The sequence below is a fragment of the Mesoplodon densirostris genome, chromosome 2 (assembly GCF_025265405.1).
Source record: "Mesoplodon densirostris isolate mMesDen1 chromosome 2, mMesDen1 primary haplotype, whole genome shotgun sequence".
Taxonomy (NCBI): Eukaryota; Metazoa; Chordata; class Mammalia; order Artiodactyla; family Ziphiidae; genus Mesoplodon; species Mesoplodon densirostris.
In genome coordinates, this window is record NC_082662.1 from 13,456,550 (window position 1) to 13,466,648 (window position 10,099).

At 45.1% G+C, this 10,099-nt stretch overlaps 1 protein-coding gene across 6 annotated transcripts; it reads right to left on the reverse strand.

Annotated features, from left to right (window-relative positions):
• Positions 1 to 2,259: 2,259 nt before the first annotated feature.
• LOC132483597 (uncharacterized) lies at positions 2,260 to 9,451 on the reverse strand. Of its 6 annotated transcripts, XR_009531088.1 has the most exons (4): positions 8,872 to 9,448; positions 6,632 to 6,744; positions 4,837 to 5,083; positions 2,260 to 2,592 (listed from the first exon to the last, which is right to left on the reverse strand). XR_009531088.1 is itself a non-coding variant. In XM_060089024.1 (2 exons), the coding sequence occupies exons 1-2, from the start codon at positions 7,316 to 7,318 to the stop codon at positions 2,503 to 2,505; spliced, it is 777 nt and encodes a 258-aa protein (XP_059945007.1). In that variant the 5' UTR covers positions 7,319 to 8,865; the 3' UTR covers positions 2,260 to 2,502. The 6 variants fall into 6 exon arrangements, 2 of the variants coding, with proteins under 2 accessions (XP_059945007.1, XP_059945008.1); XR_009531086.1 differs by having other exon boundaries at positions 4,837 to 6,744; positions 8,872 to 9,451; XR_009531087.1 differs by lacking the exon at positions 4,837 to 5,083 and having other exon boundaries at positions 6,632 to 6,741; positions 8,872 to 9,430.
• Positions 9,452 to 10,099: the final 648 nt, after the last annotated feature.

Here is a 10,099-nt window from a genome sequence, read left to right on the forward strand (position 1 = left end):
TTTTTGGCTGCATTGGGTCTTTGTTGCTGCATGCAGGCTTTCTCTAGTTGCGTTGAGCGCGGGCAGTGCAACGGGCTTCTCATTGCAGTGGCTTCTCTTGTTGCAGAGCATGGGCTCTAGGCACACAAGCTTCAGCAATTGTAGCATGCAGCCTCAGTAGTTATGGTTCACGGGCTCTAGAGCACAGGCTCAAATTCTTAACCACTGCGCCACCAGGGAAGCCCAAGACAGAATCTTTCATCTTTGAAGTTGGTCAGGCCATTAACGGTATTAGTGATATCTTAGAATAGAGTATTTGAGCTGCTAGTGGAATAGCCATGTGAAGTGCCAATAAGAAGCCTAGCTATATGCATTGGAAACACCAGGTCAATTCAGGGCTGTAAGTCAACTTTGGGAGTCACCAACAGTGGGTGGCTTACACCATGAGCATCTAGGTAAAAACAGTGGACTGAGGACAGACCCAGAGATGACCGATATTCCAGAGACAGGAAGTCATGAAACCAGAAAATTAGTAAGCATGTTACTTTAAATAAAGACTAGTAAGAGTTAATACATGACTGCAATTTATAATAATCATTAGGAATACAAATGGCAACATTTCTCAACAGGAAATTGTCACTTTAGAAAGATTAATGGTGGACTTCCCTGGTGGCGCAGTGCTTAAGAATCTGCCTACCAAAGCAGGGGACACGGGTTCGAGCCCTGATCCAGGAAGATCCCACATGCCCCGGAGCAACTAAGCCCATGCACCACAACAACTGAGCCTGCACTCTAGAGCACATGCACCACAACTATTGAAGCCCACATGCCTAGAACCCATGCTCCACAACAAGAGAAGCCACTGCAATGAGAAGCCCGCGCACCACAATGAAGAGTAGCCCCTGCTCACCACAACCAGAGAGAGCCTGCACGCAGCAAGGAAGACCCAATGCAGCCAAAAATAAATTTTTTTTTTTTTTTTTTTTTTGCGGTACGCGGGCCTCTCACTGTTGTGGCCTCTCCCGTTGCGGAGCACAGGCTCCGGATGCCCAGGCTCAGTGGCCATGGCTCACGGGCCCAGCCGCTCCGCAGCATGTGGGATCTTCCCGGACCAGGGCACGAACCCGTGTCCCCTGCATCGGCAGGCGGACTCTCAACCATTGCGCCACCAGGGAAGCCCCCAAAAAATAAATTTAAAAAAAGAAAGATTAATGGCATGCTAATAACACAAGAAGAAACCCATTCAAAAAACCCATTCTAAGTCAGATAACTTGATTATAGCAGCCAAATGCAACACTACTGAATGATATGGTTTTAATACTGAGAGGCCTACAGGAACATGTCAGTGAGAATAAAAACACAAGGTGTTTGCTTTTCCTCCTGCTTTTGTGTTTTGGGGAAAAACGGATAACTAGAGAAGTGAGAATTATAAGTCTTCTTAAGGTAGGCAAGACACCTCCATAATGATAATAGCTAATCTTTAGAACTCTTACTATGGGTTAAGCATTTTCCTAAGCTTTTTAGCAGAGTAACTCATTTAATCCTTACAATCTACCTTTGAAGGAGCTATTATTATTATCTTTTTTTACACTTGGGGAAACTGAAACTGAGGCACAGAAATCCTAAGCAACTTCCATAAGATCACACAGCATGTTAAAGTTGGAAGTGTCCAGGGCTTCCCTGGTGGCGCAGTAGCTGAGAGTCCGCCTGCCAATGCAGGGGACGCGGGTTCGTGCCCCGGTCTGGGAAGATCCCACACGTCCTGGAGCGGCTGGGCCCGTGAGCCATGGCCACTGAGCCTGTGCTCCGCAATGGGAGAGGCCACAACATGAGAGGCCCGCGTACCGCAAAAAAAAAAAAAAAAAGTTGGAAGTGTCCAAAGTTGAACTTTAAAGTCCAGGGTCTCCAATTCTATACTGTAAGAAAAAAAAAAGAACACTGTTTAGGAAGACACATAAAGTAAGTTTCGAAGTTAATGTACGTATCTGTCATTAAAGACTCAGGAAAACTTCAGCAGTTCTGGTCATCCAGCTCAGGTACAATTTTATCAACTAATGTTGATAAAACAACTAATGTTTTCACCTCAAGCTAGAGGATATAAACTAGTGTTAATAGTTGCTTGGAATACTGCTTTATGAGCCAGAAATACTGTAATCATTTTCACTCTACCAGATAGAAATAATAAAATGTTTTATGCACCAGCGGATATTTTTCATCCTTTTGTTACCAAGCAAGGGCTCACTGTCTAACACACATAGAAGCGAATACTATGGCACCAGCTTTTGAGAAAAGAAAGCATTTTATTGTGAGTCAACCGACAGGAGGCAGGGCTCAAATCTGTCTCCCTGTCCAGTGTTCAGGGCAAAATGTAAGAAGTTAGGGGAATTTCAAACTTGGCACAAGCTTATTGGCTAGTGTTGACGGTCAGAAGCTGATTGGAATCAAGCTATTTGGGCAGCTGGAAGCTGGATTTTTCTTTTTGAAGAACTTCTTGCTTGGTAAAGGGCTCCAGTGGCAACATGTCTATTGTTTGAGTTCTGCAGACTGAAGATTCTTGGTTCTGGGGTCATCCTGGAGACATGGGTTCCTGCCTTGCACATGGGAGTGCTGTCTCTGTAAAATAACTCAAGGTTTGATTAGTCAACAACCTATTTAAGGAGACAAAACCAGGATAAGCAGGTCAATGTTTTATGTGCTGTTTTATTCCCCCCTTTTTACTTTGTACATTCCTCAATCTTAAGGGAAATAGGGTGATGACTGCTCTAGCTGCTTCCTGCTGAGAAGGGGCATAGATTTTTATAAGAGGAATAAAATTGTTTTTGCACTTGATTGTAAATATTCACTTTGAGTCCCACTTTGAATGCTTAAGTCTTGGGCAATCAACATGTGAGTGGGGGAGGCCTTTTTAAATATATGAGATAGACAATAAGTAAAAAATTTGGTGAGTAAAAAGATTAACCCCATGATACACAGAACTATGATTCCTAATTTTAACAGTCCTCCAAAAACAGACCATATTCTTTGGGAACCAGTGAAAACATGTTATTTTTAACATTCTTAGTGACTGAATTTGGATTTATATCGGCCTGGTCCAGACTTCTGGGCGGAGCTGTCTACTTTCGAGATGTCCTCTTCTCTTCCTGACCAGGTGGAGACTTATCTGTCCTGTTTCTATTTGAAAAGTAACTTAAGTTCAGTTAAGGGTTCACAAGTGTAATTAGGGGCCGAGAAATCAGTAGTGGGTTTCCAGGCCCCTCTGGTGTTAGGAAGGTTGGGTCCTCCTGCTTCCTCCTGTCCATGGAGAGCGTGCCCTGTTTGGGAGTTGTAAAGGGGACAATGGGGTGCTGGTTAGAAATGGGTACTATTTTTACTCCGGAGGAGTGTATCCAAGGTTTAACTCCTTTTAGCTCTACTGAAGAATGTGTAACCAGGAGGACTTCATAGGCTCCAGTCCACTTGGGTTGCAGTTGATCCTCAGGGCAGTAATTTTTCCAAGTTTGAGAAGGACCCAATTCCCTGGGCTTATGCAGTGCACAGGAATGTCTGCGGGAAATGTTAATTGGCTACAGGCATATCTATATACAGAAAATAAGATAGCACCAAGAGACCGTACACATTTTATAGTATCTAATTCTTTTACAAGGAGATCACTTTCAAGACAGCAATAATACTTAGTCTTAAGGAAGGGTCTCTCATTAACATTTCATAAGGGCTCAAGTGGTGGTGCTTGCTTCTAGGGGCTACTCTTACCCTCGGCAGGACAACTGTTAAGACATTATCTCAAGTGAAGTTGGTTTCTTGACATACTTCGGTGATTGTCTCTTTTAAGGTATGATTCATCATTTCAGTCATGAGGGCTCCACGAAGCATGTAACTTCTGTTGTAGTCCGAGGGCCCCAGATACCCCTTGAGTTACCTTGGCTATGAAAGCTCCTCCACTGTCACTTTGAATTGAAAGAGGCAACCCAAAATGAGGGCTAATTTCTTTTCGTAAGGCCTTTTTACCTAGGAAGCTTTCTCTCTCCAGCACAGAAAAGCTTTGACCCATCCTGTGAAGGTGTCCACAAATACCAGCAAATATCTATAATGTCCCATGGCTCTTGGCATAACAGTAAAGTCTATTTGCCAGGCATTTCTTGGTTCTGTCCCTCGGGTTTGCACCCCTTTGAATATTGGAGGTGGCCCAGCTTTAGGATTGTTTCTGGTGCAAATCAGGCAATTTTGTATTACCTTTTGGATGGTCCTTTGCATTTATGGACTAACAATAAACTTTTGTAGCCAATGATAGGTTGCATCCTTCCCGTAATGGGTTCCTTGATGTAGATGAGTAATAATTCTTTCCATTAAATGTTGGGGTGTAAGCACTAATCCCTGTTCATTATATATCCAGCCTTCTTTGTTTGTTTGGTACTGATCACCATCTATGTCTCAAGAGTCAGCGTGAAATCCCCATTCATCATCTCTCTCTAGATCCATTTCTGAATACTGAGGCTTAAACAGGGACAGGTCCACACTTTGAATGAGTGCTAGGGTGTTTGGCTCTGGTCCCCTGTTTTGCTACATGTTCAGCCAAATTATTTCCTTTAGCTATACAGCTATCAGTCTTTTGGTGTGGGCAATGTACTATGGCTACTTCTTCTGGCATTAAAACAGAGTTTAATAAGGTCAGTATCTCCTCTGCATGTTTAATTTTTTTCTTTCCAGATGTTGGTTGACCTCTCTTTTTCCACATGGCCCCATGTGCATGCATGACAGAGAAGGCATACTTAGAAGCAGTATGAATGGTCACCTTTTTCTTAGCTCCAAGATGCAGGGCTCTCCTGAGGGCTACAAGCTCTGCCTTCTGGACAGATGTACCTGGAGGGAGGTCTTCTGCTTCTACGACCTCCTGATGAGTTGCTACTGCATATCCAGCTTTTCGGAGTCCACGATCCACGAGGCTGTTCCCGACTGCAAACATTTCCGTATCTGGATTCTCTGAAGGCTGATCAGGCAGGTCAGGTCTGCTAGAATACTCTTCTTCAATTTTTCGTATACAATCATGGACAGGTTCTTCTGTTTTTCATGTACAATCGTGAACAGGTTCTTCTGGGGAGCAGAGTGGCTGGGTTTAAAGCAGATACAATGTTACCTTTGGGTTGTCAAATAGTATGGCCTGGTATTTGCCCAGTCTCCCCAAAGTAAGCCAAGATCGGCCCTTTTGTTCGAGTAAAAGTTGCACACCATGTGGGGTGTGCATAGTGGTAGGACAACCCAGGGTAAATTTTTCAGCTTCTTGTAAAAGGTCACAGGTTGCAGCCACAGCCCGGAGGCAAACTGGCCATCCTTGAGTTACAACATCCAATTGTTTGGAAAAGTAAGCTACTGGCCTTCTGGCAGTATTTAAATTTTGAGTTAGCACTCCAAAGACTCATGCTCTGTCTTTCATGCACAAAAAGATCAAATAACTTTCTAATGTCTGGGAGACCAAGTGCTGGGGCTGTTGAAATTTTCTCCTTGATGGTACGGAATGACTCATGCAGTCCAGCTTAATGGCTCATTGGCATTTCTTTGAGAGCCTCATGTAGAGGTTTGACTACAAGTCCGAAGTCAGGAATCCAAATACGACAAAACCCAGCCATTCCTAAGAATCTTCTCAATTGCTTTCTGGTGGTGGGTGCTTCCCTTCGATCTGGCAAGTTTCTTTCTCCTTTTGATAACTCAATTCCTAGATATTTTACAGCTGGTTGAGAAATTTGTGCCTTTCCCTTGGGGATTTTATATCCCCAGTCTGCCAAAAAGTTTAAAGTGAGGATTGTATTTTGGTCTGAAGCTTCCTTAGTTATACTAGCACTAGTAAGTATATCACCCACATACTGGAGTAAGATTCCTTCATTTATTTGGAGATCCTTTAAGTCCTTGGCTAAGGCCTCCACAAAGATGGTGGGGGCATTTTTTTTTTTTTTTTTTTTTTGCGGTATGTGGGCCTCTCACTGCTGTGGCCTCTCCCGTTGCGGAGCACAGGCTCCGGACGCACAGGCCCAGCGGCCATGGCCCACGGGCCCAGCCGCTCCGCGGCATGTGGGATCCTCCCAGACGGGGGCACGAACCCGTTTCCCCTGCATCGGCAGGCGGACTCTCAACCACTGCGCCACCAGGGAAGCCCGGTGGGGGCATTTTTAAATCCTTGTGGAAGTACAGTCCGGCAATACTGCTGTTTTATATTAGTCTCTGGATCATTCCACTCAAAGGCAAACAGTTCCTGGGACTCAGGACTTAGGGGTATGCAATAAAAGGCATCTTTTAAGTTCAGAACTGTAAACCAGCAAAAGTCTCCAGATAAAGTTGTAAGCAAAGTATAAGGATTTGGCATCACCGAATGTACATCCTCTACAATTTGGTGGACAGCTCTCAAATCCTGTACAAAACGATAATCTCCAGTCCCAGGTTTTTGTACTGGCAGGATGGGAGTGTTATATGGGGACTGACAAGGTCAGATTAATTGGCATTTTAAAAAAGTGTTTATCAGAGGCTTTATACCTTCCTTTGGGTGCCTCTTTAAAGGGGATTGCTTTAACTTTGGAGCATGGGCACCTGGATGGAGTTTTACTACTACTGGGTCAGCTGTCTTGGCTCTTCCTGGTGTCCTGTCAGCCCAAACTTCTGCTCTTACCTTTTGAAGAATTTCTTCAGGGACATCTGGTTGAGGCTTGTCTCCCAATTGTAATGGCGCAGCTTGGAGGGCGCAGTCTTGACCTGGGAGTACTTTGGTGTCTACTTTTTCTGCTGAGAAACCCACTTGGTCATTTAAATTTGTTAGTACCTCTTGCCCTGATGAGGGACTATGACATCCAGGCACATACACAAAGCTGTACTTTACATGTGTTTTCTCTACATGACATTCAAGCCATTGTAGAAAAGGTTTCTGAGAGACTTCCCCAGATACACCAGTAATGGATGTTATCTTGGGGGAGAGGGGGCGCTGTCTGTTTTTGGGACACTCCCTTTTCCAGTGCCCTTCCTGTTTACAAAAGGCACACTGTTGTGGCCCAACAGATGGATGGCCTTTCCCGCTAGGTTTTGGAGGTCCCCAGGGTCTTACCCGTGGTCGTTTGTTCTCTCCTGCATACGTCCTGCTGGGTCTTGACTGGTTACAGCTGAGCAGAGCAACCTGCCTCACCATGCATTGCTCGATGCATTGCTCCTGCTTTTCCCAAATTTCATATCGGCCTTTGAACACTTCAAAAGCAATCTGGACCAACTGAGACATTGGTGTCCATGATCCCCCTTCCAGTCGTTCTAGTTTTTTTCTTATATCTGGGGCACTCTGACTGATAAAGTTTAAATTGACCAGTCCCATGTTATCTGGGTGTTCTGGATCAATATCAGTATATTTTTGGAAAGCCTCATAAAGCCTTTCAAGGAAGGTGAATGGGCCCTCCTAAGGCCCTTGCTGTACATTCTGGACCCTCTTGAAGCTGTTTGCCCCTTTTTGCAGTCCAGTTATTAAACAATCTTTATAATGATTCAGCCTTGCTTGATCCCCTGGGTCACGGGGATCCCATTCTGGTTCAGTTCCTGCTTTCCTGGAGCTCTGATTGGATTATTTGGTTTTAATTCATGAAGCCTTTCGGCTTCCTGGAAGGCCTTCGCTAATATCATGCTGCGTTCCTCCGGACTGAGGAGGATACACATGAGGGTCTGTATGTCAGCCCAGTTAGGAGGAAAAACAGCAAAAATATATGTAAAGAGTTCTCCATATTCCTAGGAGCATCTTGATAAGATGGCATTTTAGCTTTATAATTAAGTAAATCTATGACTGATAAACGATGATGCATGATTCCAAGTGCTCTGGATTGGCCTTGGTCATCCAAGCCTGCTGGGACCTGCCTTAACGGAAATTGTCCCGCCTACAGTAGAATGTTCCCTGGGCCAAACTGAATACCCTGGAGGGTACAGGGAGGGTAGACCGTTCCTTTGTGACCATCTGCTAAGGGCGAGTACAGAGCCGGACCAGCAGCCCTAGCAGGATTGGTAAAAGCCTTGGCACTGCCTGCAGGAAGATCCCCTTCAGGATTTGTGGGAACCACAAGAGGTGCTGAGGGAGGGGCTACCGAAGGAAGTGCCCAGGTCGGGCTACTGCAAAAGGTGCAGACGGAGGGACTGGATCGTCATTAGACTTTGACTCAGGTAAAACAGGTTTTTTGTGAGGTTCTTCCCTCTGACCCATCATTTTATCAATAAATGCCTTATGCATATTTCTCCTCTTATATAAAGACATAAATGAGTCTACATATGGGATTTCGTCCCATTTTTTTTCTCTTACAAAACGAGTCTAACTGTATAACAGTATTATAGTTCAAAGACCCATTTGGGGGCCATTTTTCCCCTGACTCCAGTAGATATTTGGGCCAGGCAGTGTTACAAAAGAAAATCATTTTCTTTTTTTTCATACCTCTTTCATCATTATAGGTAAACACTGACCAACCTCAAAGAACACTTTTCAAGGGAGTGCCGTCTGGTACGCTGTTATCATTCCCCATCTTGGAAGGGTTTTTTTCTCAGGATGACCACAGCAAAATGACATAAAACAGATTCAATAAAGTTTTTCTGTGGTCATCCAATAGTTAACCCTATTAGCCAATTCCTAACAAACAAAACAGTCAGACATAGACAAAGAAATTCAAAGGCCTGGGATTCTAACCGGATCTTTTGAGTACCTCGGTGGCTATAACTTTTTTTTTGGCCGCGCTGTGCGGCTTGTGGGATCTTAGTTCCCCGACCACGGATTGAACCTTTCATACTGTCTCCCTTAGAGTGGGACTCTAACCCACAATCCTGATTAGACAATTATTGTCTAATAATTGTTATTAGACAATTTAGGCACAAGCGCGTTTTAATGAGGTTACTCACCCAAAAGATCCAGATGTTTCTTTCCCCAAAAGTGAAAGTAGCGCGGAGGAGCCTGGAGCGCAGTTGCTGCGGGAAGCAGGAACCCGACAGCCGAGCCTCTAGACAAATCGGGTCTAGGTGGCCACTCAGGGTCGGTGACGAGGGCCTACACCCAGCCGGGGGCTACAGTGCCTCAGCCAGGCGATCACAGGAGCTTAGTTCGTTTGCGATCGCCAGAAATTCTCACCGAGCAAGGGCTCACCGACTGGCGCGCATAGAAGCCAATACTATGGCACCAGCTTTTGAGAAAAGAAAAAGCTTTATTGCGAGGTCGACCGGCAAGGAGACAGGAGGCAGGGCTCAAATCTGTCTCCCCCAGCCAGGGTTTGGGGCAAAATTTAAAGGGTTAGGGAAATTTCAAACTTGGCACAAGCTGATTGGCTAGTTTTCAAAGCAGTCCATATATGGTAAACAAGGTACTATGGCAGATGGAAGCCGGATTTTCCTTACTGAAGGACTTCTTGCTTCAGCTGGTTAAGGGGTCCGATGGCAACATTTCTACTGTTTGAGTTCCCCAGACTGAAGATTCTTGGTTCCGGGGTCATCCTGGAAACGTGGGTTCCGGCCTTGCACATGCGCAATAATGTCTATAAAAAAAACCCTCAAGGCTTGATTAATCAATAACCTATTTAAGGAGTCAAAGCCAGTTTAAGCTAGTCAATGTTTTATCTCCTGTTCTACTTTGTGGAAGTATAAAAATGTTTTCAGAATTTTGAAAAAGCATAATCTGCAGTTTATGAAAACTACGACCTAGGGCTTCCCTGGTGGCGCAGTGGTTGAGAGTCCGCCTGCCGATGCAGGGGATACGGGTTCGTGCCCCGGTCCGGGAAGATCCCACATGTCGCGGAGCGGCTGGGCCCGTGAGCCATGGCCGCTGAGCCTGCACGTCCGGAGCCTGTGCTCCGCAGCGGGATAGGCCACAACAGTGAGAGGCCCGTGTACCGCAAAAAAAAAAAAAAAAAAAAACCTACGACTTAAAAAAATGTAATTGTTTGCCCTTAGAAAAGATGGTTCTAGGGACTCCCGCTGAGAGAGAGAGGGAGGGCGGGGGAGGGGGAGGGGGAGAGAGAAAAATCACGTTGCCCTTAAGAAAAATGGCAACTTTCTGATTTCTCTGCCCTCTCCCAAGATGGCTTCCTGAATGATCTTGGGCCTTGGAGTGGAGCCTCTTCCGGGCTTGGCAGGGGGC